This window comes from Orycteropus afer, unplaced genomic scaffold (assembly GCF_000298275.1).
Source record: "Orycteropus afer afer isolate SDZICR_OR568_19922 unplaced genomic scaffold, OryAfe1.0 scaffold00020, whole genome shotgun sequence".
Taxonomy (NCBI): domain Eukaryota; kingdom Metazoa; phylum Chordata; class Mammalia; order Tubulidentata; family Orycteropodidae; genus Orycteropus; species Orycteropus afer.
In genome coordinates, this window is record NW_006921607.1 from 14,702,304 (window position 1) to 14,728,405 (window position 26,102).

The window sequence follows — 26,102 nt, forward strand, 5'->3', positions numbered from 1 at the left end:
GATTTCCCCAAATCCTCACCACTGCCCCTGAGGAAGCTACAGTATTTTTATCCCCATTTCTCAGATGAAGATCTTGAGGCTTAGCCAGGAGCAGTGTCCGGTGAGAATCACACTGGGAGCCAAAGACTGCAGCACAACTATAACCAGGTCTCCTGCGTCTCAGCCTAGGGTCCTTCCCTATCCCACCCTCACCTGCACCCCTGCTGCCTCCCTCGCCCCGGCACCTCCCTACTAGCAAAGTTGAAGAGTCCCTTGAGCGCTCTGGGTCTGCAGACAGGCAGACTGGCTTTTCCCCTTATGCCGCTGGATATCATCTCTGCTTCTGAAGCCAGTTGTATTGTTTTGCTCTAGAAGCACCAGGTACCCGGGGTGGCTTCGTCCACCCCGGGTCGCCACCGCCCCGGTTCTCCGGCAGGGAAAGTTGCGGGTACCGCTTTAAAAATCTCAGCCTGGGCAAAACTTTGATGATAAATCAAGTGGCAGATCCCTCCGCCGCCGCCTCCTCTGGGCGGGCGGGAGGGAGTGGGAGGGAGGGGGTGCGGCGGCGGAGGCGCCGCGCGGAGTGGCCTTCCGCGGAAGGGAAGAGTCCCGCAGTCGGAGGCGGCCGGCTGGGCGTGCGCTCGCTACCCGCAGCCGGGGCCGAGCCGGAGCCGGGCGAGGGCTGGAGCCGGGGCCGCGCCGGAGCCAGCGGGCGAAGAGCAGCGGCCGGAGCCAGGCAGCCAGGCCGCACAGGGCAGGGGCCGGCGGGCGCGGGGTCTGCGGTCTCCCGAGCCCCGATGTGAGGCGGCGGCGCCCCCGGCCCGAGCGCGCACCATGGGGGCCCCGTTCGCAGTGGCGCTAGGCGCCCTGCACTACCTGGCACTTTTCCTGCAACTCGGCGGCGCCACGCGGCCCGCCGGCCACGCGCCCTGGGACAACCACGTCTCCGGCCACGGTGAGTTCTGTCGCCGCCCCCGCGGACTTCCCTACCAGGCCCCCACCCGGGGCTGCGCTCCTCCAACTTGGCCACCTAGGGGCTCGAACCCGCGCTGACCGTGGTGGGAGTCCCGGGGCGCCCCCTGCCGGGGCCGTGGTCCCGTCCTAGCTCCCTGGCCATCCAACGAGAGGGAAAAAGGGTACCCAGAGCGCACTACCGTTTCTCTCTCGCGGACTACCCCCTACACACACACACACACTCGTGTGGATACACACACTTCCACGACCACACAGCTATTCACAACCACGGACGCACTAAGATCCACACTCAGCTGCTTTCTCACACTCATAACTCCTGCCCTCACACATCTCCAGACTCCTTCCCACACACACTTCTCGCTCATAAACACTCACACTTATGCCCACTACACAGCTTGGGCCGCTGGTGGGCTCCCACCCTGCCAGCTGGCGCCCAGACGCACCCACTCTGCCACAACTCTTGCCTGTCCGCCTGCAGACACGCTGGCACGCACGCACACGGGCACACTCACACACTCACACACCCCACTTGTGAGCATGCTTTGCTTGCCTGCTCCTCGCTGCCCATCTGCCTTTCCCCCTTTGTAGGTTTTACCCCACAGCTGCCCTTGTCCTCCACTCTCCACACCTGCCCCTTAGGGCACTGGGAAAGGTCTTGGGGGCAGAGGCCTGCCTGCCTGTTGGGAACGACTAGCCTCTAGGCTGCAGCATTCCCTCTGGGGAGGGTAGCATCTCAGGGAGGGACGAAGCCTGTGGGAGCCCCTGGAAGACACTGAAATAGTTGGGGTTGCAGCTTCCAGCCAGAGGCATGAGCGAGAGAGAGGGATGCCAGGCGCTTTTGTCTGCCTCTGGGGGTGGGCAGGAAGCCCCTGCCATCCTTCCACAGAGGACCCTCCCCTTCATCCTCATCCTCATCCTCATCCTTGGCTCTGGGAGACCAAAATGTGGGAGATCTCAACTCCAGCCACTGTGGGAACCAGGGAGCCAGCAGGCGTCACCAGCACTGACTGCCTGAGTGTCAGAAGCTCCTTCTAGCCTCCGAGGAGCCCAAGTTGGCAGCAGAGTTGGATTGTCTGAGGCTGGTAGCTGTGCCCGCTGTAAGCTGGGCTTCAGTATGGGGGCCAGGGCAGAGATGAAAACTGAGGAGACCCTTGCTCCATCCATCCCCTCCCTCTGGGGACTCCCCAGCTGGTGGGGGAGGCTGCAGCACCAATGCTGGGCACTGTGTGCCCAGGGCTAGGGGGAGGCTTGCACCAATGGCAGCGATGTGGGTGATGCATTCTGATGGAAATGAGTGAGGGGTGTATGTGGGGACAGGGTAGGGCTGGATAATGGGGGAAGGCTCTTTGGGGAATGACAAGTGAGTGGGATGGCTCCAGGGGCCTCAGGGCCATTCTTGAGGTCTCTGGTTTTGGGGGACCATGACTCCCTGCACCCTTCTGCCTCAACATGTTTGATAGTAACCTCTCTGTGTATCATTTATGCACCTTCATATCCTTCATCTAATTGCTACCAGCCAGGCTGAAGTTCTGGTAGCATAGTGCCTAAGGCACTTGACTGCTAACCAGAAGGCTGGCGGTTCAAACCCACCGGCCACTCCTCGGAAGGAAGGTTAGGCAATCCTACTTCCGTAGTGATACTGCCTCGGAAACCCAAGGAGGGGTCGCTATGAGTCAGGGCCGACTCGACGGCAAATAACAACAACACAGGCTGAAGTGGTAGGAAGTAGGGGAAGGGTTATTATATCCTCAGTACCCGGACGGGGAAAACAAGGCTCAGAGAGGTGGTAGAACTTGACCAAGGTCACGCAGGGAGTGGGTAGCTGAGCTGGGACTGGCCCCAGGTTCTGTTGGGCAAAGACAGAACATCCCTTTTTCTAAGACATTCATCTCCCTGTCAGATTCCCTCCCATTCAAGGGAAACTGGGAATTCCTCCCTCCTCTGCTTTCCTCTCCTCACTCGGCTCGGTTCCTTGGCATGGCTAGAACTTACACTAGGAGGGTTTTCCAAGGAAAGGCTTCCCTGAGTTTGTGGTCCTAAGAGGAATGAGCACTGGGGCTCTGAGGTTGACAGTCACCTCATCTAGGGAGCACCAGACCCCAGGGACTTGGGTGCCACTCTGTCGTTCCCGAAGCCCCAGTGGGCCCCCACAGGAAAGCAGGCTTTGCCCTTTCTGTCAGTCTCCACCTGCCCCCTGCTGCCAGGCATTAGGAGGGGCACAGCTCTGTCCTGCCAGCCGTCATCTCCCCTCCACACCCTGGAGAGGTCCGGCTAAGGACCGGAGGAGGGGCTGGGCGGAGGAGAGACACCACTGGCTGCTGGGGGAGCTGGCCTCTCTCACTGACCCTCTGCGTGGCTCTGGCTAAGTGAGTCCACCTCTGCAGACCTCCCTCTGTCCCTTAAGAAGTGAAGAGGCCAGGGTAGACCGCAGGAGCCAGGCTGCCTTCCCCTAACCCTGCCAGGTTCAAAGACACCAAGTAGTGCTGCTATGGAGCCCCCACAGGCTGCCCCTCTGCTGGACCAAGTGGCCGCCACCACAGAAAGGGTTTGGAGCCACTCACTTAATCACAAAAAGAAACTGTTATTAATGATAGTGAGACACGGCGAATAAGTGGGTCATGTCTAATAAGCCATTTGTGTTCAGGAGGAGAATACCAATTTGATAAAAGCTGTGTGTGCTGAAAAGCCCAGAAATTGCTGTTTAGCAGATTGGCGCCTGATCGTTTCATTATTCCTGGGCTCCGTGTGTCCTCAGCTGATTCAGGAAATGTGGCCAGGTCGGCGAGGTGTCTGGGTGCATGGCAGGAGTCGGGGCTCCTGGGGAGGGCCCCGCTGACCTCAACCGCCTGGTGCATGCTCACCTCTCCAAGCCCAGCCCAGCCGCCAGCTAAAGCCTTCCACCTGCCTACCCTGGGGCTTGTCATGGGGAAAGCCCGTGGTCAGGTGGATCTGCGGGGGCATCTGTCTTGCTTCTCGTTTGCCTCCTACCTCCTCTCAACCCACTTTGCAGAGAGCGTTCTAAAGGCATGAGGGATGAATGGGGACTGAATAGGACGTGCCTCTAGGAGTCTGGGGTGGTGGTGGCTGGTATCAGCACCCAGAGGTGCTCGAAGAATGGCAGCAATTTTGGTGTTTTTTTTTTTCTCAGAAAGGGTTGGCTGATTGCTGGCCACACAGAAAGCAGGGACGGGTGGAAAGGGAGCCAATACAATGAACCCTCTACTATGTGCTAGGCACTACTGAACCTTTTGCCAGTGTTAGTGCACTGAGGCTGGCATCATTCATGCAAGGCTGGTAGTAGGCAGGGGTGAAAACTGAGGTTCAAAGAGGGCCAATGACTTGCTCAAGGTCAACAAGGCAGACAGCTGGAGAGCTGTGTCTAAAATAGAGGTGTATCTGCCAGTTCTGGGCCTGCCTTCTCCAGGGCAGCCTTGAAGCAGGCCTGGCCCAGTCCTGGGACGAGACCTCTTCCTCTGCATAGCCCTACCCCAACTGTGCTTCCTCCCAGCGTCTCAGAAAGGTGACAGTATCTTCCTGAGGCCACAGGCAAATTAGAAACATGCAGCTGGAATGGACTCCTTATCCAGTGCTCTTTCCAAATCTTGTCCAGGACAGAGTCTAGAGGGTATGATCTTTGTGAGGGCTGCAGACTTCCTGCCTTGGAATCACCCAGAAAGTTAGTTAAAATGAAGATGCCAAGGCGCCCGCCCAGACTTACTGAGTCAAGATATTTATTGATGAGGCCTTGGGATCTGCATTTCAATAAGCTCCCTAGATGATCCTCATGCAGCTTGGAGTTTAAACGGAAGCACCCGAAGTATTCACTAGTACTGACAGGAGATGCAGCGATGGGGAATTGTCTGGTGCTTGTGGCTGGCTTGGTTTGGTTTGCAGGAGACTGGGAAGTCCAGGCTGGGCAGGTATGTGGATCCTTAAAGGAGTCCAAGAAAGCCTCGCACTGCAGCAAAGATCCATCCTCCCACCCTAGCCCCATCTCACACACACACACACACACACACACCCTAGGCCAGCACCTTCAATTATTAATACACCCCAGTGCAGACAAAGATCGGGCTTGACCTGGCCCTTTGTCCACTGAGTGATTCGCAGTCCTGAGGTTCTGTTACCAGGAGGGAGAAGCGTGGGCTGGGGAGGGGGCGGGGGCTGCCAGGCCATTTGGCAATCTGTGCACTGAAAAATGACTGTGGCTTTCTTGCGTCCCTTACCAACCTGGAGGTATCTCACCATCAATAAGCTGGTTAGTTCGGTGGCTGGGAGATGGAGAAAATTGAGTCCTGTCTTCCGAAGGTTATGATGTTAAAAATGTGTTTGCCTTTGTCTCAGGCCTTGGTGATTATTCTATCAATTACGCCCGTAAATACTTCGCCTTGGGCTGAGGGTTTCCCAGCCTCCTGCAGGGAATTGGCCCTCACAAGCGGTTTTCCCAGGTCCTTCACACCAATTGCTTCTGACACCTTGCCCATCAGCGCCTCCAGCGGCCTCTTCCCCAAAGAAGGGGAGCCGCAGGCGGCCAGCAGAACTAGGGGTATTCGGCTCATTGCCACGGTGATGGCAGGAGTGGAGGAAAGACACCCGTCACAAACAAATGGGCAGGGTCAAGAGGTCCCTTCTGACCCACCTGCCACTGGGGCAGGAGATGAAGTGTTTGGAATGAATTGAGAGGCTCAGGCTGAGCCAGATAGGCCCCTTAGACCAGCTTCCTCAAGACCCCTCTCTTAGAGATGGGAAGGTCAAGGCCCATGGTCAAGGGGGCATTTCTCCAAAATTGGCTTGGCTTTTGGTACTTTGGACATGGTATCAGGAGGGACCAGTTCCTGGAGACAGATGTCATGCTTGGTAAAGCAGAGGGTCAGGGCAAAAGAGGAAGACCCCCAACAAGGTGGATTAACACAGTGGCAGCGACAGTGGGCTCAAGCACAGCAAAGATTGTGAGGCTGGCACAGGACCGGGCAGTGTTTCGTTCGGTTGCACGTAGGGGTCACTGTGGGTGAGAACTGACTCAGTGGCACCTAACAACAACCCCAACTCTATACAGAGATAAGTATTTAGAAGCATGTGTCTACTGAGGTTGTCCCAGAGCCTTAAACGCTGTGTCATCTGATCCTCACGAGAGCCCTAAGAGCGGAGCACTGCCCTGGTCCGAGGTACAGATGAGGAAACGGAGGTGCAGTGAGGTCAGCTGACTTACCAAGGTCATACACCTAGCCCAGATTTGATCTCCAGGGCCCATGCTCATAATGCTGTTGAGTCTCAGAGATAGGACGGGAGCTGAGGTCCCACAGGGAGGAAGGGCAGGGCTGGACCTCAAGCCCACAACAGGAAGCTTGGCCCCATGGTGAAAGGAACATAGTGACTTCCATGTTTTACACCCAGGGGGTATGCAGCAGTAGATGTGGCAACTTTCACAGCCAGAGTCCTGCCTTTGTGACCTTCCAGCCTCCCTAGAAGACGGTGAGTGGTGAGCGGGGGTGCATAGTGTGAATGGTGACATTGGTGCCCACGTGAGGCACAGGCGTCAGAAGGTGGAGGGATAAGGGAGTGTGAAGCAAGTCTGCCTCCAAGTACTTGGCCGTTGCCTTGGACTTGGGGACCAAACCAGCTGTTGATTCATTGTGGGAAGAGTTTCTCAGCTCTGAAGGGAGTTTGGAGCCAGCTGGGCTGACAGGGCCCACATTCTGGTACTGTCACCCCCCCCACACTGTAATGACTAGGGGCTCTAGGGCAGGAATGGTCCAAGTCCCTTGGGTCTTGGTACCTACCACAATTCCCCACATCCATCCATTCATTCCCAGGTGGCAGGGAATGAATGGATGGATGGATGGCAGGTAGGACAAGGCAGAGGACTGAGGGCCAAGTTCAATGGATTGATTTAAATTAAAATTTATTTATTTAAAAATATATAGCAAAGCGTGCCATTTTGACCACTGATGTATTTTTAAACATTCTCAAATGTTTATTTCTTAAGGAATCCTTGTGGTAGCAAAATTGCAAAGTTGGAGCTCCTTGTCACTGTTACTGTCCACAGCCAAGGGCATCCTGGGGTGATTAAGGCTGACTTCACCTTGCAGCAGATGAACCCAAGCCCAGCCCCTTGGGGTGCATATGAGATGCTGTAGTCATGAGGACAATGAGGGCTGAGGGATTATGTCTACCTCCCTTCCCCTACCCTGAGATCCCTATCAGCTTCCAAAGAGTCTTTTCCATCCCCCCAAAAAAGGTCAGTGGACTAATGGGGGAAGAAATCCTCTCCCAGCTGGTGACCCTGGGATCCAGTGCTGCCCAAATGATTCCTTCTGGTACCCGCTGCCGTGGAGAAGGTGAGGATGGGAAGGTCAAAGGGAGCACTGCTCCTCCAGGCCCCCTGACCACAGCTGTGCCCTCTACCACCTTCCTTCCCTTCCTTGAAGCCATCAGGGGAGTTTCTGGGACTCAGTCCCCCCACCCCCAGTTTAAACCCTTCTTCAGGACCCCCGGGCCCTCAGCAAGATTGAGTCCTACCCGAGAGATGATTTTAGGTAGAACTTAGACAAACCTCTTACATTTTAATAGTTATGCATTTATTTTAATGTGGATTGGAAAAATATAACCAACCCATCAAAATGGTGAATTCACAGATACAATTGCTTAGGATGAGACTAACGGGGGTCTTAAAAAAAAAACAGGGTTAGTTTATAGTCAAACACAATACAGGGGTACTAGGCATGTGTGTGGGCATCTGGCATGTGGGAACGATTGGACTTGGGATCACACCACTCACTGGGTTAAGTCCTGACTCCTTCACCTACCTGCCCCCCACACATACTCCTGCTCCAACCACTAGGAACTCCTGGCATAATGAGGTGCTGTCATGCACCACTTCATTCATTCAACAAATATCAAGTGAGCACCTACTGTGTGTCAGACATATTGGGGAAGGAGACAGACAAGGTTCTTGCTCTCTTGGAGCTCTCAGTCTACGGGAAGACAGGAAACCAAACCCATAATGAAGATAAAAGTATAAATCATGGTAGGAGTTAAGAAGCAGTGATGATGTTCAACTCAGATAAGAGCATTCCACCATTGGGGCAGTTAAGGGTACCTGGTAGTGAGCTCCCTGTCACAGAAGGTATGTAAGCTGGACCTTGTAAGTATTAGCTGGGGATGTTACAGAGGGGACTTCTGCCTTATTTCCTGAAGGAGCAGAGCCTGGAGGACTGGGTGAGGCAGGCAGAGAAGCCAGACCACAGTGGGTGTTATTAAAGAGCTGTCACACAACACTAGTGATGGTGACGGGACAAGGGCCTGGTGGGCTGAGCCCCCAGTTCTGAGGATGCCTGCCTCACACAGGAGATGTGAGGGGTAAGGGCCTTTAGTGGCTCCTTTGTGAGTGCTTGGGTGAGGGGGTGTCCCTGGATTTTTGCCATCCTCCCTCTGACTTTCTGGGTTGTTTGGTAGGTCTCTACTCCTCTCTGGGCCTCAGTTTCCCCATCTGAACAATGCTAGGTGAGCCCTGAGAATTTTTCCATCTGTCCTACAATGGGCAGCAAGGGTGGAACTGGTGGAATGTAAAATCCACCCAGCATTTGGGGCTTAGTTCCCAGTGGCTTGTAGGAGTCTTGTGGCCCAAAGCCCTGCCAGCATGTCCTCTGTGCCCATCGCTTCCCTGTTGTTGTTGTTTGTGCCGTCAAGTCGGCCCGACTCATAGCGACCCCTCCTTGGGTTTCCGAGGCAGTATCACTTCGCTTCCCTTCTTCCTCTCATTCCTGCTTCACAGGCCTGCTGAGAAGAGCACTGCCGCCACTCCCATTGTACAGACAAGGACACTGAGGCTTAGGGAGGTGAGGATGGATGGCAAGGCCAGGCTGGAACCCTGCTGTGGGGCTCCAGAGCTGCAGTTCTTAACATGCTCGTGTCTGGCCTCTGGCCACCACGCTGGTGGTGTGTGGGAAGCAGGGCACTGTGTTCCAGGGAACGGCCATCAAGTCGAATCTGATGTGTAGTCACAGAGTTGAACTGCCCCATAGGATTTCCAAGGATGTAAATCTTTATGGAAGCAGACTGCCAGATCTTTCTCCCGAGGAGTGGCTGGTGGGTTCAAACCACTGACCTTTCAGTTAGCAGCCAAGTGCTTTAACCGTTGTGCCACCAGAGCTCCTTCACAGGGGATAACAATGCTACAGGGCAGGAGAATGCCTGGGTCTGGCTGCAGGAGCGCTGGTCTGAGAGCCAAGGCTCCCAGGTCAGAGAGAGCAGTGGGGGCTGGGGCATGTGCCTGACCCTGCGTGGACCTGTCTGAGGTTTCTAGCAGAGGGGGTGGTGTTTTGGTCTGAGGGCTTATCTGGAGTGAGTGTGTTTGGGTGGCAATTGTGTGTGGCTTCAGGGGCTACGGCCACTTGGGAGGGAGCCTGGGGGTCCTTTAGCTTCCCAGGCCTCAGGAAGCCAGGCTGGTACCTCCACCCGGTAGCTTTTCCTTTAATGCCAGCATCCCCGCCTCCTCCAAGCAGGTGACATAGAGGGTGTGGGACAGCTGGGAGGACAGAGCTGGAACCGGGAGGGGGTCCTGCTCTGATCTCCTAGGGGCCGCAGTGCACATCTGTGTTAGTGCTTTGCCTGCCTCTGCCCCCTGGATGGTCGTCTCTCAGGATTTCTCTCCCTGGGCCTGTCTCTTGTCTCTCTGCCTCTGCCTCTGGGTCTCTCACTCAAGGCCTCTGTCTCTTTTTCGTTTGCTGTCTATCTCTGCTTTCAAACCTCTCTCTGTCCCTTTCTCTGTGTCTGCTGTGTCCGTTTCTCCCCTCATCTTCCCCACCCTGTTCCTCCCTTTCTCTCTGTGGCATCACAGCCCCCCCCTCAGATGACATCTCTTACGATCACACACATACACCTTTTGTGTAGCATAGTGACACCCAGACAGAGCAGACACTCACTAAATGTCAGTGGAGTGAACAAAGTGAATGAATGAATGAATGAATGAATGACCAGAGGTGAAGCTGGAAGGGACACTGAAGATGCTTTAGGCAAAAAAATCAAACCAGTTGCTGTCAAGCTGCCCCTGACTCATGGTGACCTCAGGTGTGTCACAGTGGAACTGTGCTCCCCTGGGTTCTCAGTAGCTGCTTTTTCAGAAGTAGATCCTAGGCTTTCCTTCTGGGGCACCTCTAAGTGGAACTGAACCCTTGACCTTTCAGTTCCAGCCGGGCATGTTACCTAACCATTGCACCATCCAAGGATGTCTTGTCTAAACCACTGGTTTCTAATTTTTCAGGAGGTCACAGTTCTCTTTGAGAATCTGATGACAACTGTGGATTGTTTCCTTAGAAACATGCCTTGTAGTTTTGCCCATAGTTCCAGAGGTTCGTTGAGGTCCCCAAACCCATCTCCTGGCCCCCAGGGGACCCAGATTTCTTCACCAGGGAGGAGACTGAGGCCCAGAGAGGAGCCAGAGCTGGGTGCAGGACACAGGGCAGATCTGGGGCTTGAGAGATCACAGGGCTCGGATCCCTGTGTCTTTTGCCTCCCTCGCCACCCATCTCACCCAACCTGGAATAAACCTTTGTTCACTTTTCCCACCTAGTCCTTGAGAGCATCTGCAGGGGTTAGGGGCTGGGGGGAGGGGGAAGTGGTAGAGGACAGTAAAACTGAGACAAGAGCCACAGGAAACAGGACAGAGACAGGTGAATGCCCAGTGGCAGGACTCTGGAGGGTCCCAGTGAGGTGTGAAGTCATGGAAGACTTCCTGGGGAAGACAGGCATGCCAGAGCTGATTGAGGGGACTCCAGAGGCCAGTCCGGGAGCCTCCTCCAGGCTGCCTGAGCCTGGCAGGTGTCTTCATTTGGGAGTCGAGAGTGTGGGTATCTGGAAAAGCAGGTTGCTGCTGGAGCCTCCAAGGGTGGGCTGTAGGGTTTGGTCTCAGTCCTTGGCAGTGGGCAGCCTAGAAGTTTCCTGAGTGAGGAAAGCATGTGGTCAGGCTGGTGTTTGGGTGGTATGGCCGTGGGAAGGAGAAAGGGAGGCTGAATCAGGACTTGGAGAATAGGAATGGAGTAGGAGAAGCTGGTTTGCAAGGAAAGTACCCATTTTGTTGTTGATCTTTGCTGAATTTGTGACTCCTGGAATGCTGGGGCTGGCTGCAGTCGGTGTCCAGGGGATGGTGCAAAGTGGGATCAGAAAGAGATGGGAATTGTGTGTGTGTGCATGTGTGTGTGTGCATGTGTTGTACGTCTGGTACTAGCCCCAGACCACAAAGACCTGCCTGCTCGCCCCACGGCCTGCCTGGCTTCTCTTACCTCGCTCCCCTTTCCAGCTCCCCTGGCCTCCCTTCTAGTCCTTGGACACACTCAGCTCCTTCCCTTCTCTGGACCTTTCTAAAGGAGTCCTTCCACCAGATTGCCTGGCATGCTCTTTTCCTACCTCTCCTGCCTCCTGGTGCTGTCCTTCTTGTTCACATCCCTCCCCAGAGAGGCCCATGCTCTCCTGGCAGAGCCTTTTGACAGCCACCCAGAGGCATCCTGGCCCCCAACGATATGCCCATCTGGCAGAGGAGGAAACGGAGGCCTCCCTGGAGTGCCACTGTGGGCCTAGGGCCCACAGCTGGCTCAAAGCAAAGGAGCAGAACCCACACTTTGTTTTCCTCCAGCCCGGCATTTGAAAGGTGTCATCTAGGGTCTGGGGTGTGGGTTGAATCCCCCTTTCCCGGAACCCTCGGGCCTAGTTCCCGGCTGAGGCTGAGCGGGGGAAGGCAGAGAGCAGACGGCAGGGTGTCTGTTTTGCTTTGTGAGGTTTTAAAAAAATCATTTCCGGCCTCGGAGGCGGCAGCAATTACAGCCGGCTCGCTGGGGAGCTGTTTGCCGCCTGTCATCGGCCTCGGGAAAGGGTCCCTAATGGAGGCCTGGTGGCCAGAGCGCTTGGTAGTGGAAACAGCGCTCAAAACACAGCTGCACTAACGGCCTCCCAGTGGGGGCGGGGGCAGGGAGGCTGGCTGCTGGGAAGCCAGGGGTAGGTGGGAGGGTCCTCCTTATGCCCCGCAGGGAGCCCAGCAGGTCTCTGAGTTCCAGCTGGGCCCTGGGAGCCTCCAGACCCCATCCTGTCTCTGCTGCTCTGGCCCTGTGGCTTTGGGCAGGTGAAATCCTGCCCCAGGCAAAGGGAACAGCTCACTGCAAAGGCCCTGGGTAGGGCAGAACCCCTTCAGTTTAGGGATTATCTGGTTCTGGAATGGTCCTCGTGTTTTAAAGACACAGCACAGGCCAGTCTTCTCACAGGGAAAAGGGTGTGTGTGTGTGTGTGTGTCTTGGCAAGGGGCTGGAGCAAGACCACCCTGTGAGAGGAAGAAGGAACCCCAGCTTCATCACCATTATCTTAATAACGCCCCATGGAGCCCCACTGTGTGCCAGACATTGACAGGTATATACGATCCCACTGAAGCCTCACTATACCCATTTTACAGATGAGGAAACAGGCTGAGAGGTTTGCCGAAGATCCTACCCATGAGTAAGTGCAGTGGGGTTTCAAATCCAGGTCCGGCTGACTCTAGAACTCACATATTTACTGCCACAATCTTGGATTTTTCCTAAACAACTGGGCAGGGTGGCAGGGGCTGGGGCAGGGAGGCACTAGGTCCATGGAGGAGGCCAGGTTTGGCCCCGGCCCAGGTCCTGGGAGGAGTGGGGCTGAGGCCACCCTCCCTTCGGCCCCTGCCCACTGGGCACCCTCAGAAGCTCTGCCATTGAGCATCCCAGTGTCTGCCTCAGTCTTGCCCCTCCTGTAGGGCTCTCTGGTCCACTCATCTTTGTGTCTCCCCTCCAAGTCCCAGGCCCTCTCAGGATCCACTGGGCCTCTCCTTGCCCCTCCCCACCCCCTCCTCTCCTTTCTTCTTCTTTAGGATGATTCTGGAACTGCTCCTACCTGGGGCCGTGGGGCAACCACTCATCTCTGTGGCTGGTGCATCCTCCCTGGGCTTCTTCCATTCACTACCTTATAAGCAGAAGCAGGGAGGGGCGCGTGCTTGGGCTTTGAGGTCAGCCAAGCCTGGCCCCCACTCCACCTCTCTGTAGCCATCGGTGCAGTGGGCTCGGCCTCCTGGCTCTGCAGGCCGTGTGGCTGACAATGGAAAGAAACCACAGCTGCACCCACACGACCAGCACACGGCTCTGCCTTCTCCCCACCCGTGCCTCCCTGACCCTGGTCCCTGCCTGGCCCTGGCTCCCCCACATCCCCACACCTGTCTCTCTCCCTTCCCCACCCTCTCGCTCGCTGTGGCCCAGACATGTGGAGAGAGGAGGGGGGAATTCCACTGGGAAGCCTGCTCCACTCTCACAGTCCTGCAAGTGCCAGAATACTTTCACTCTCTTTAAATCTCCCCAGATTTGTAATTCCACTGCTGTCTCCCTCAATATATGCCGCTGGCCTTGGGAAGCACCCTGTTCCCCACTGCAGGTGCCAGCACTGCCCACCCAGCTGTGTCTGGGCTGCCCAGCAGGGTACCTGGGCAAGTCTTCCATTCTCTCGGAGCCTCGATTTCCTTATCTGTAAGAAGAGGAAAATGATAGCGGCCACTTCCCAGGTTGTTTTGGGGATCAAGTAACAGATTCTATTCTGATAAAGAAACACCTCCTCACCACGTGCTCTGTGCCAGGCAGTCCACTTGTACTTAGACACGTTCATACATTTAATCCTACAAGAAGAACATGGAATCAGGATTGGAGGAAGACTCATTAACAACCTGCAATATGCAGATGACATGACCTCACTTGCTGAAAGCCAAGAAGACTTGAAGCACTTACTAATGAAGATCAAACATAAAGAAAACAAAAATCCTTGCAACTGGACCAGTCAGCAACATCATGATGAATGGAGAAAAGATTGAAATTCTCAAGGATTTCCTTTTACTTGGGTCCACGATCAACGCCCAAGGAAGCAGCAGTCAAGAAATCAAATGATGTTTTGCACTGGGCACATCTGCTGCAAAAGATCTCCTTAGAGTGTTAAATAGCAAAGATGTCACTCTGAAGACCAAGGTACATCTGATCCAAGCCATTGTCTTTTCAATCATCTTATATGCACGTGAGAGCTAGGCAATGACTAAGGAAGACCACAGAAGAATTGATGCATTTGAATTGTGGTGTGGGTGAAGAATATTGAATGTACCATGAACTGCCAGAAGAACAAATCTGTCTTAGAAGAAGTACAGCCAGAATGTTCCTTAGAAGTGAGAATGGCCAGACTTCGTCTCTTGTACTTTGGTCATGTTATCAGGAGAAACTAGTTCCTGGAGAGAGATATCATGCTTAGTAAAATAGTGGTCAGCAAAAAAGAAGACCCTCCTCAAGACAGATTGACAACAGTGGCTGTAACGATGGGCTCAAGCGTAGCAAGGACTGTGAGCTAGTGCAGGACCAGGCAACATTCTGTTGTACACAGGTTGTATGAGTTGGAACCGACTCAGCGGCACCAAACAGCAACAACAAATCCTTACAATAACCCTATGGGGTAGTTGCTGTTCTATTGTTATCCTCATTTTATAGACAAGGAAAGCGAGGAAAAGAGTCACCAGGCACTGAGCATAGTAAGTGCTCAAAAAAGTCAGCTAACTAACTTCTACTGGACGTGAGAGTGCCCTCCCAAGTCAGGGCTGGCAGGGGACCCCGTACTGGAGGAATGTGCGTGTGTGTGTCTAAAACTCGGGAATGAGTGGGTTCCACCAGGCAACAGCAGGTGTTGAGGCCCTGCTGTGCCTCAACGTTTCAAGGCTCTACACACACATTAATTTACTTAATGCTCAAAATAAACCTTTAAACAATGACACATGTGGGAACTAAAGCTCAGAGAAGTGAAGTAACTTATACGAAGCCACACAGCAGCTCAGGACGAGCCTCGACTTACATCCGTTGCCCACTGCCATTGAGTCTATTCCAACTCATAGCGACACTATGGGACAGGGCAGAACTGCCCCATAGGGTTTCCAAGACTGGCATCTTTACAAAAGCAAACTACCACCTTTTTTTTCCTGCAGAGTGGCTGGGGGGTTTGATTTGCAGCCGAGCACCTAACCAGTGCACCACCAGGACTTAAATGCGTACTTGTAAATCCCAGACCTGTGGTTTTGGTGCCCTGACTCTTCCCTCTCTCCCCAGACCCAACCTCTCTTCTTCCTCTTGGCCTCTGCCCTTCTTTAGCCCAGGGACCAACACCAGCTGCCTCCAGAGCACAGGTGGAGCAAAGCGTGGGATGGGATGGGACAGGAGGCCCTTGACTGGGGCGGTCCCCCACGCAGGAGCATAAATAGCTCCCTACCAGAGGCACTACTTCTTTGATGTCTCCTATTTATCCAAAATTCATGAATTCTGTATTCTACGCCATAATATATTCATGTTTGTTTTTATACAAAAATAATCTTCTTTCCCAATTTTTTTTTTTTTTTTTTTGAGTGAATCCAATGCCTTAGGAAGTTGTTTCCCCGGTTTGAGCAACACAGACCAGAAGGGAGTCCTCTGTTCATGTCTTTGTTCATTCATTCTACAAGCAGGCAATTTAAATGAAGTTTCCTATGGAGTCCCTGGGTGGTGCCAATTGTTAACACAGTCGGCTGCTTAATCGAAAGTTTGGAGGTTCTGGACCAGCTGGAGGCGCCTGGGAAGAAAGACCTGGTGATCCATTGCCAGAAAACCGGCCACTGGAAACCGTCTGGAGCACAGTTCTACTCTGACACACATAGGGTCACCGTGAATAGGAACTGGCTCAATGGCAACTGGCGAGTTCCCCATGTGCAAGGCCCAGGGAATCTTAAGGAGAATCAGACAGGATGCTGCCCCGTGAGCTGGACTAGAGAATTAGTAGGATTCTGATGGGTGAGTGCCAGCAAAGGCTTCCGAGTAGAAGGTCGAGCACGAGCAAAGTCTTGGGGGTGGGGCCTAGAAGGGGAGATCTAGGATTGTGTTCATGGGCACAGGAAGCCAGCCATGTGGGCCGGTGGCGGTGGTGGAGGTGGCTGCCCACTGGCTCCCATCCTTCAGGAGGATCGGCGCCCCCAGCCTCTTCCGGTCAAGAGGGAAGTTTCAGCTGGGTGCTGGTCTGGATTTAACGCCTAACCCTCTCCAGTGGCCCTGGTTAACGAGAGAAAATGGAGACTGAAACTCGGCCCCTTCAGCAGGCAACCTTCCCTGGCTAGAATTTACAGACGCTGTTTGGTTTTCATAGTGTTTATTTTTACAGTTACCCTCTATTTATGGCAAGTGATGCTGATTTTCCGTTTATGGCAGTAATAAAAGTCTCCTTTTTAAGCTGAATTTATTAAAGTAAAAAGGGAAAGATGCTTTGAAAATAAATATTAAGTAAATAATAGTACAGGTGGTATGAGGATTCTGCAGAAATGGGGAAGGTAGTCCCCAAAAGGTTGGCCTTGGGAAACCCTCTCTCTGGGATGTGTCATCCTGCTCTGAGTTCCCCTGACTGCACACTCAAGTCCAAGTTTATCCCCTCTTCCTAGAAGCCCTCCCTGACTCTCTAGGTGGATGTGTGCCTGCCCTTCCACAGGGTCTCCCACGGTTCACACCTCTGTCCGGAGCTTCTGCAAATAGCTGTGCTCTGTACAAGGGGCACTACCACCACATAAATAAATAGTGCACACCCTGAACAGCTGTGCAGGCGGGTCCAAGCTCAGTCCTGGATGTCTGTGCAACAGTCACAGGTCTGTGTCTCTGTCCTTCTGCTGGACTTAAGGGCCAGGAGCTGGTCTGAAACATCTTGGGGGCCTGGCCCAGGGAAGGGACTCCCTCAAGGCTGATCTCTTTCGTTCTTCCGGCAGTGGGGACCGCTCTTCCCACTAAGCCATCCTGCAATTCCTCGAGTTGTTAGAAAACACCTTCCTTCCTGAGAGGAGGAGAGCTTGTCCACTTTTGCTCACTCATTTCCACATCTAACAGTCTTCATGGACTCATACCTCAGTCCCTCTTGCTGCAAGCAGCTTGCCAGGTGCCAGGGGCTGCCCAGGAGGCAACAAAGAGAACCCCTGGGTGCCTCCCCTGGGCAGCACTCACCCCCGGGAGAAGGCTCCCTGGCTCTGTCCTGCCCAGCCCCCTCCCCGCAGCCGGCCCTCTCAGCCCACAGGCCTTTCCATTCCCTTTACCTGAATTTTCCCCTTGTGGAGGTTTTACATCCTCTGATTTCAGAAGCCAGGTGAGATTTACAGGCAGGTGAGCTGGAGCCTCATTAAACACTCCTCTGCAGCCCTTTCCCTGGGAGATGAGGGGGTAGCCAGCAGGCCTTCCCCCAACCTCGTGCCATGCCCCTGGAGTGCCAGCACCCAGCTGAGCTGGGCAGAGGGGTTCTCTGGAAACAGTGCCCATAGAATCACACTTTTTAGAGCTTAAAGGGGAGGGACCTTTAGGGAGGACTTGGGCTTTGGTTGGGCAATTTTGCAGTCAGTGCTGGGGTAGACTTCTGGCTTAGTCCTTCCCACTGTGATCTCAAGCACCCGCCTCTGTGAGCCTGCAACCCCCTCTGTGAGAGGGTGTGTGTGTGTGTGCGTGTGTGCGTATGTGCGTGAGGGCACGCACGCGGCGCATGTGCACACGTGCAAACAGAAGCCCCCTCCTCAAGTCTTTGGGAGAATAAGGTAAGGTCCTGTGTGCAGTACCTTCTTTTGGCCCTAAGGCAGGGGACTGGCCCTGATAACCCCCAAGTTCTCTGAGCTGCGGTTTCTCAAATGTGGATGGACATGGTGTTGGTGGGGATGCAGGGCCGTGGACACCCCATAGACCCTGTCTTCGTTATTGCAGCAGTGGCGGCAGCAGAGAACAGGGGAAACGTTTGGATCACGGAGTTCCAAGGCATGGGTTCAAATCCCTGCTCCTGCCTCTGACTTGCCATGTGGCCTTGTGCCATACGCCTCTGAGCCTCAGTTTCCCCATTTGTAACAAAGGGAAGAGGATCTGAGCCCTGCAAAGTTGCTGTGAGTGTTTTGTGGGATCAGGCACATCAAGTTCCTGGAGTATTGGGAGCCTCCAATCAGATGACCCTGCAGGCTGCTGGGGCTGGTCCATGGCCGCAGGGGGTAGGGGGCATTGCTGGCCTTTATTTATCACCTGTTTCATTCTTGGTTGAATTTCACAAGAGGCTTTATGGGCCATCTTGTGGAGTCTCCAGGCTGCCTGTTACTCTGGCTGGGTGTTCCCCCATGGGTCTATGTGGGCAGGCTGGGCTCAGGTGGCCAGTGGCTGTGAGGGCCAGGAGGCAGGAGGAGGAGGCTGGCCTGCTGTCACCTGACTTAGGATCTCCCGTGTTGCCTGTGTCCATATTGTCAATATGTCTGTTCCCATCCCTGCTCTCACTGCACAGTCCTCCAATCTGGCACATGGTCGGTAGCCTATAAATGTTGAATGAATGAATGAATGATCACTCTGCCTCTCGTTTTTTCCTTACAGTTTCTAACTTAAATCCTCTGGGTTTTCTTTGACCTTTCTTTCTCACTTCATTCATTCCCTCAGCACATGTCTGATAGCATACCCTGGGTGCTATGCCACGCTGGGCAAGGCAGGCACCCTGTCCTGGGGGAGCTTCCGAGCTGTGGGAGACACAGACACCCCAATACCTGTCATTTAACACACTCCTGGGGGTAGTGAGAGAAAGACTCAGAGACCACTGGGGGCATCAAGGAGGACTTCCAACCTAAAGAGGGTGTCCCTAAGTAGAGGGCCCCCTGTGAGCTGGGATTCTAGGAACTGGCAGGCTGTGACCCAAGAAACCAAACCAAACTCACTGCCGTTGAGTCAAATCTGACTCATAGCGACCCCTCCTTGGGTTTCTGAGGCGGTAGCTCTACAGAAGTAGATTGCCCATCTTCCTTCTGAGGAGTGGCTGGTGGGATTGAACTGCCAGCCTTCTGGTTAGCAGTCAAATACCTTAGGTACTATACCACCAGAGCTCCCAGGGGACACATGTAAATGACCAGGAGGGACAGGGCCAGAGCCTGCAGGCTCTGGATGCCCAGCCTGGGAGTCTGAACTTGACCCTGAGGCCTGGCAGTTTCCCAACTGACATCCTAACAATGTGTCTTGGAGCCCCTAGGCATTCTGCTCCATACTGCCCATCCCACCATGGCCTCCCTATGGCTTCAGGTCTGCCTTGGTGTTCCTGACTAGGATCTTCCCCTGCCACCAGTACCTAAGGGGAGCTTTGATCTCTATCTGGGAGAGACATGAATGGGCTGGGAGCCAATCCCTGCAGGCTACCTGGAGGAGGCAGCTGCAAACCAGGTATTTGAAGATTGGGAGGGAGGGAGCTGTACTGAAGGAGAGAGGAGATTTGGGGCTGGACCAGTGGGTCAGGGATGGGGAATGTGAGCTCAAACTGGAGGGAGCTGGGTGCTGGACTGCCTTTGGTGAACTAGCCTCTCTGACCTGCTGGGCCCTCCTGGCTGCTGGGTGGGGTGAGCCTGTTGAGGAGTACAGGTGATGGATGAGAGGTTGCAGAGCCCAGGCATGAGTGAAATGCAAATGCTAAGGAGCTCTGGTGGCAGTGCCCAAGGCATTTGACTGCTAACCAGAAGGCTGATGATTCAAACCCACCAGCCACTCCTCAGAAGGAAGACTGGGCAATCTACTTCCGTGGTGATACCGCCTTGGAAACCCAAGGAAGGGTTGCTATGAGTCAGAACCAACCCAATGACAGTGAGTTTTGGTTTCTTTTTTTTTTTTTTAATGCCCACTCAGTAGTCTGTTGAAAGTACAAAGAAGAATCTCTAAAAACCTTTCTTGGATGGCAAACATTTTGAGCTAGACAGTAAGAAAAGAGAGTGGCATTTCTTAAGCAGCTATTATGTGCCAGGCACAGGGAGTGTGCTGCCATGTTAATCCTCTCATCGGTCCTCTCATTCTCCCCCTTTCTCAGATAAAGAAACTGAAGCTCAGATTGGTAAGAGTCTTGCCTAGGTCACACAGCTAGGGAATAGGGAAAAGAGGATTCAAACTCAAACCTGAAGGCAAAACCTTCAAAGCTCAGGAAGGTTAGGAAGTCAGGCCTCTGGTCTTGACGGGCAGGCAAGTCGTCCAGGCCAGCCCCTGCCTTTTTCAGAAACCACACTCAGGCACTCAGGCCAGGGCCACAGAGATGTTCCCAGCAATGATGCCCTGATAGCCGGCCCTGGGGTTAATTAATACATCGCTCCCCCAATTAAAAGCAGAAAAGAAGAAGATTCGGCATTCAATCAAGCCCCTGTCTCCTCATGCAGAATCCTAATTTGTGGACACCGTTTTAATTGTTTTCTCAGAGAGCCCAGCCCTGCTCAGGCCCTGGGGCTGGAGAACACAATTGCATCTTTCTCAAAAATCTCTAATTATACTGGCCTCTCCAGAGACTGCCTGTGGAGTTACCTGAGTGAGGAGGGACGGCTCAGGGGCGGGAGGAAGTCAAAGAGAAAATGAACTTTATGCCCCAGCTCACCGTTGATGTTAACATGGACACCGGAAGTCCGTTGGCTGGAGGGAAGGCTGAACAGGTGGGAGACCAGGCAGAAGGGCTGTAGGAGGACAGTCTAGAAATTCCAGACTCCCACTCTACAGTTCTCTAGAACTGGCTTCAGTTTCAACTACTTACTTGCTGTGTGGCCTAGAATAAGTCACTTAACCTCTCTGAACCTCAACTTCCTCATCTGAGAAAAGGGATAATAATGATCACACCTACCCCATAGCATTGTGGTGGGAGCATAAGACAATGTATGTAATGTGCTTGGCACAGTTCTTGGCATATAACAAGCACTCTATTTTTCTCAGAGATTATTATTTTTACCATCATCATCATTGTTATTGAAATACATGGGGATCACCTTCCAGTTTCTGGTGCTGATGCCATGTCCTCACTCACAGTTAGGAGAAGGAGGAAGAACCTCTTGCCAATTAGAGTTTCCCATCTTTAGGGGAGCTCTGGTGGTGTAGTGCCTAAGGCATTTGACTGCTAACCAGAAGGCTGGTGGTTTGAATCCACCAGCCACTTCTTGGAAGGAAGACTGGGCAATCTGCTTCCATAGAGATGTTGTTGTTGTTATGTGCCGTCGAGTCGGACCCGACTCATAACGAGCCCACTCATAATGACCCCTGCTTGGGTTTCCAAGGTGGTATCACTATGGAAGGTCTCTCAAGGTTGCATAGCAAGTCAGTTGGCAGAAAGAGGTCAGTCCTCCATCCCTGGCTCCCAGTCCAGGCCTCTGGTGCTTGCCTGCATACTCTAGCTTCTCCTCTGGGAGCTCCTGGGGGCAGGGCCTGGGGCAAGTCTTCAGGTCTCTGGATGTGAACAAGGAGACAGGTCCACCGTCAAATGCCCAGGGTCTTGGATTTCCCTCTTGTCCTGTGGACACATTGCCCTATTCGCCACTGAGGTTGGGGCCACCAGGATTCTGAGAGGCCTCCCTCAGTCCACTCCTGGCAGGGCCTGAGGGGATCAGAGAGACCCTTGGGGCCAAGGTCTGGCTATGGGAGATGGTGCCGGTGGTCACACCTACAACTAACTCACCCAGTTCCCAGGAGGCCTTGGAAGCCAGAAGCTCTCTGTCCCCTTGCAGGGCAGAAGGATGAGAAGAACCCTTCAGGACTGCCTTCCCCAGCCTGGGCTGAGGCAGGAGGCAAGTCTTCTCTGGGAAGGTTCCCTTAATTGCCTCAGGCTGGGTATAATGCCTCTTCTGTGCCTGCCCAGCCCTCTGCACTCAGACCAAACTGTGTCTCCCCACCCTGCCCCACTGGCCATCTCTCAGGTAGGCTATAGGTAAACAGATCTCACATCACACCCGGCCCGCAATCAAAACTTAAAGCCTATTCATTCTGATTAAACAGGCTTTGTTTACTGAACAGCGGTCAGTCCCTTCCAACCGTCTGAGTATGTGGGAAGCCTCCGTGAAACGTTTTATAAACCTTTGACATTGGGGATGAGGGATGTTTCCAACTTCCTCTTAGCCCAGAAAGCCGATGCTCAAGTAAAACTACATGGGTACCTGGTGTGTGAAGCAAGAATCGCAGAAGCTTCTGGACCCAGGGGCTTGTCAATCTCTGATCTCCCAAAGCGCTCAGTACCGTGGCGCCAGTGGGCCCAGAGCAGGGGCTCAATTCAGGACCCTGCTCCCCGCCCAGTGGTCTCTCTCTTCCTCCTGCCCGGATCTGAGTGGGAACAGGAGGACCAGCGGGGGGTCAAAGTGGAGCGTCTTTTGCCCCACCCCCCTCACCGCTGGCGGGGTGAGGGTGCCTGGGCCAGCTGCTACAGGAAGGATGGGCGGGGTGGGGGGCGGTGCTGAGAGATGAGAAACATTCCCCGGTGACCTGCGCGTTGCCGGCGTCTTTCCAGGGCGAGATAATCTCTCCTGAGAAGAGGAAAGAATTCTAATTACATCTCAGGACAATATTTGTTTGGAGAGACTAGAGACAGAACATACGGTAGCGAGGGGTGGTGGGGGGGCATATTAAATGGGGATTTGTGTTTTCATTTACCTGGTGGTGTAGTGGGAGGCGGCAGGGTGGGGGCGGGACTCCTTACTGCCTTGCTGGAAAAGGGGAACCCCTCATGGAACCCTTGTTCTCAGCCTGCTCTGGGGGGGGGGGGAGGAGGACTGGGCCACAAGGGGGGACAGGAAGCAGGTGTGGCTCCCATCACACCCACCCTCCTCCAAGAGGAAGGTGAATCCTCCATGCATTCAACACACAGGTAGCACCTACTGTGCGCCAGGAGCTGTGTGCTTCACCCTACCACCACCACCACCACCACCACCACCACGGGGCTGAGACAATGAACACAATGAACAAATGATGGCAGAATGATGTGGGTTATGGGGGAGGCCCTACTCAGGGTAGTCAAGGAGGGCCTCTTTGCTGGGAGATGTTTGAGCTGAGTTTTGTTGTTGTTAGGTGGTGTAAACTGTTCACACCTGACTCCTAACCTAAAGGTTGGTGGTTTGAACCCACCCATGGCACCGGTGCAGAAAGGCCTGGCAATCTACTTACATAAAGATTACAGCCAGTTCAGGTCTGGAATTGAACTCAGTGCTGTGGCTGCCAGCAAACAATAGACAGGCATATGGGGTAAACATTTACATCAGGTAGATACACTCCTTGGAGTGATCAATCGTGGGAAGACAGAAGGGCAGTGTTTGCACAGGGAGACGGCTGGGGGGGGGGCAACAGTGCATGGGAGGGTGGATATAAGGAAGAACTGCAGGGAGGAAGTGGGAAGAGAGCCGTGACACCGTGGGGAATTGCAGTCAACGTTATGAAACAAAATGTGCATCAACTGCTGTATGGGAAATGAATTGGCTCTGTAAACCCTAAATCACAATAAAAATTTTTTAAAAAAATGTTACAGCCAAGAAAGCCCTTCACAGCAGTTCTGTTCTGTAACACATGGGGTCATCGTGAGTGAGAATCGACTTGCTGGCAGTGGGTTTTGAGTGACTTGAAGGAGCCAACCAGGCAGAGAGGGGACACAGGAAAAAAAAGTTCCAGACAAAGGGAACAGCCAGGGCAAAACTGAGGTAGGAAAGTGAGTTCCCAGACTGCAAAGAAGTTAGGCAGAGATGGGCAGGGCCGAGGGCCTGAGAAAGGAGTCTGGATTTTATTGTAGGTGTGTTGGGGGGCCATATATTTGAGCAGGGGAGTGTTGGGATCAGATTTGTTTTTACAAAGGTCTCATTGACTGCAGTGCACTGGGGTTGGGATAATCCAGGAGGGAGTCTGAGTAGGGGCGCCTGCTACCCCTGGTGTCCCAGCCTGCTCCCTGGTGTCCCAGCCTGCTCCCTGGTCCATCAGTCCCTTGCTAGAGTCCCCCCTGGTCCAATGGGCTCCTGGATAAAGGCCCCGCTCGCTGGTAAGCTACCCAGAGCCTTAGTCTACTTCTTCACGCCTCTCTCCTGTCAGCTGCTGCTGCACACACCCTCTGTCCCCCCACCCCGCCCTCCTCGCCCAGCTTCCCCCGTGCCCTCCCAAAGCCAGGCTGTTCACCCCTGCAGGACTTGCTCCCCTGCCTCCTTTGCTTTGGCCACCCTTTCCTCCTCCACCCTGCAGGCCAGCCATTCCTGCTTCCTCTACCTCTCCTCACCCGTCAGTCCTTTTCCTGCTGGTGTTGCCTGCTGTTTCCTAAGCCCTGGGCATCCTCCCCGTTTCTCCACACAGCCCTGTTCACAGAGACGCCCCACGACATGACAGCACGGATGGGTGAGGACGTGGAGATGGCCTGTTCCTTCCGGGGCAGTGGCTCCCCCGCCTACTCACTGGAGATCCAGTGGTGGTACGTACGCAGCCACAGGGACTGGACCGACAAGCAGGCATGGGCCTCGAACCAGGTAATGCCCTTGGTGGGGGTATCTCTCCACTCTTTGGAGGGATCCAGGCTTCAGCTCTGTCTGTCTCTCTAGCACCCAGCTGTCTCCTGCCCTTCCTCCTCCTGGGGTAGGGGATTGAAGTGATGGAAAGCTGAGGTCACCATCCCTAAATTGAGGCTTATTTGTGGAAACAGGAGACAGAGCTCAGCTGAGCACCTGGCATTGCTGGAACAAGAAGGGCCCCCAAAAGACCACAGGTTCCTCCCTTCGATGTACAGGCAGGGAACCGAGTGCAGAGAGGTAGCTGTTGGGTCCTGGTTTGGGGACGGGGGGTCTCCTGATTTGCTTTCCGAGTGGCCAGAGCAGTTGTTTTGTAAAGGGCTCTGTAAACATGGGCAGTATTGTTGCCTGCTGTGTACACTCCTAACATACCTGTCACTGCACGCGTACGTCTGTACACATGCATGCTCAGAGGTACACAACAGTTCTAGCCCATGTTGTTGTGCCCCACCCACTGCCCCATCACCCAGGCCACCAGCCCAAGTCCCAGCAGCCAACCCCTGCGATTCCACCTGAGGGTTTTCTTTCAACAATGGAGCTGTGGTCAGCAAGGCTGGCTGGAGGGACTGGGGAGACAGCCACTGGAGCAGCCCTCAGCCAATGACTGACAGGAGGTGGAGGATGACCAGCCCAGCTCCCTGCACCCTCAGCTGGAGGAACTAAAGCCTGTGCTAGGAGCTTCAGTAGAAGTCAAGTAAGGAGCAAGCCTGCCCACCATGGTAATGGGCTTAATGTTGTTGTTGTTATGTGCCGTTGTTGTTATGTGCCATCGAGTCAGATCTGACTCATAGCGACCCCTCCTTGGGTTTCTGAGCTGGTATCACTATGGAAATAGATTGCCCAATCTTCCTTCCCAGGAGTGGCTGGTGGGTTTGAACCGCCAGCCTTCTGGTTAGCCTTAGGCACTAGGCCACCAGAGCTCCTAAATGGCTTAATAACAACCCCCATTATTAACTCCTTTCCTTTTTTTTGTCTCACTCACCTCCTCCTCTGTTGGTGTTTCTTGGGGTCTGCTCCCAAATAAATAACTCACACTTGAATCTTTGTCTCAAGGTCTTCTGGGTAAAACTGAACTAAGACCACCTGCGTTCTTATACAGGTGTTTATACAAATACACAAGCAAACATATACATATCACGTATGAACACATACATTTATACACCTCCACAGACACACACTGACATATCACACATCGCTGCATGTTCATTAAATAGCTTCTAACCTATACCAAGGAGCACTGGTGGCACAATAGTTAAGCCCTCGGCTGCTAACGGAAAGGTTAGCTGTCCAAACCCTGCTAGCTGCTCTGCGGGAGAAAGACATGGTGACCTGCTTCTGTAGACACCACAGCCTAGAAAACCCTGCGGGGTACTTCTACTCTGTCACCAGGGGTCACTATGAGTTGGAATCGATTCAATGGCACAAAACAAGGAGCCCTGGTGACACAGTGGTCAGGCACTCAGCTGCTAACTGAAAGATCGGTGATTGAAACCCACCAGCTGCTCTGGGGGAGAAAGATGTGGCAGTCTGCTTCTGTGAAGATTCAGCCTTGGAAATCCTGTGGGGTAGTTCTACTCTGTCCTATAGGGTTGCTGTCAGAGTCGACACTATGGCAACGGTTTAGTTTTTTGCACAGCATATGCAAGGGTGCTTTTTCACACACACATTCGGCTGCTGTCCAGAAGGTCAGGAATTCAAACCCACCAGCTGCTCTGCAGGAGAAAGTCTGCTTCCATAAAGATTTGCAGCCTTGGAAACGCTATGGGGCAGTTCTGCTCTGTCCTGTAGGGTAGCTATGAGTCGGGAT

The 26,102-nt window shown here is 53.8% G+C and overlaps 1 protein-coding gene across 1 annotated transcript in view; it reads left to right on the forward strand.

The window, feature by feature from the left end:
- Window positions 1-813: 813 nt before the first annotated feature.
- VSTM2L (V-set and transmembrane domain containing 2 like) overlaps window positions 814-26,102 on the forward strand; it is a 35,272-nt gene continuing 9,983 nt past the window's right edge. The window contains exons 1-2 of the mRNA XM_007934655.2: window positions 814-934; window positions 24,087-24,256. Of these exons, the coding sequence (XP_007932846.1) occupies window positions 814-934; window positions 24,087-24,256 (291 nt within the window). The remainder of the gene's footprint in view (window positions 935-24,086; window positions 24,257-26,102) is intronic.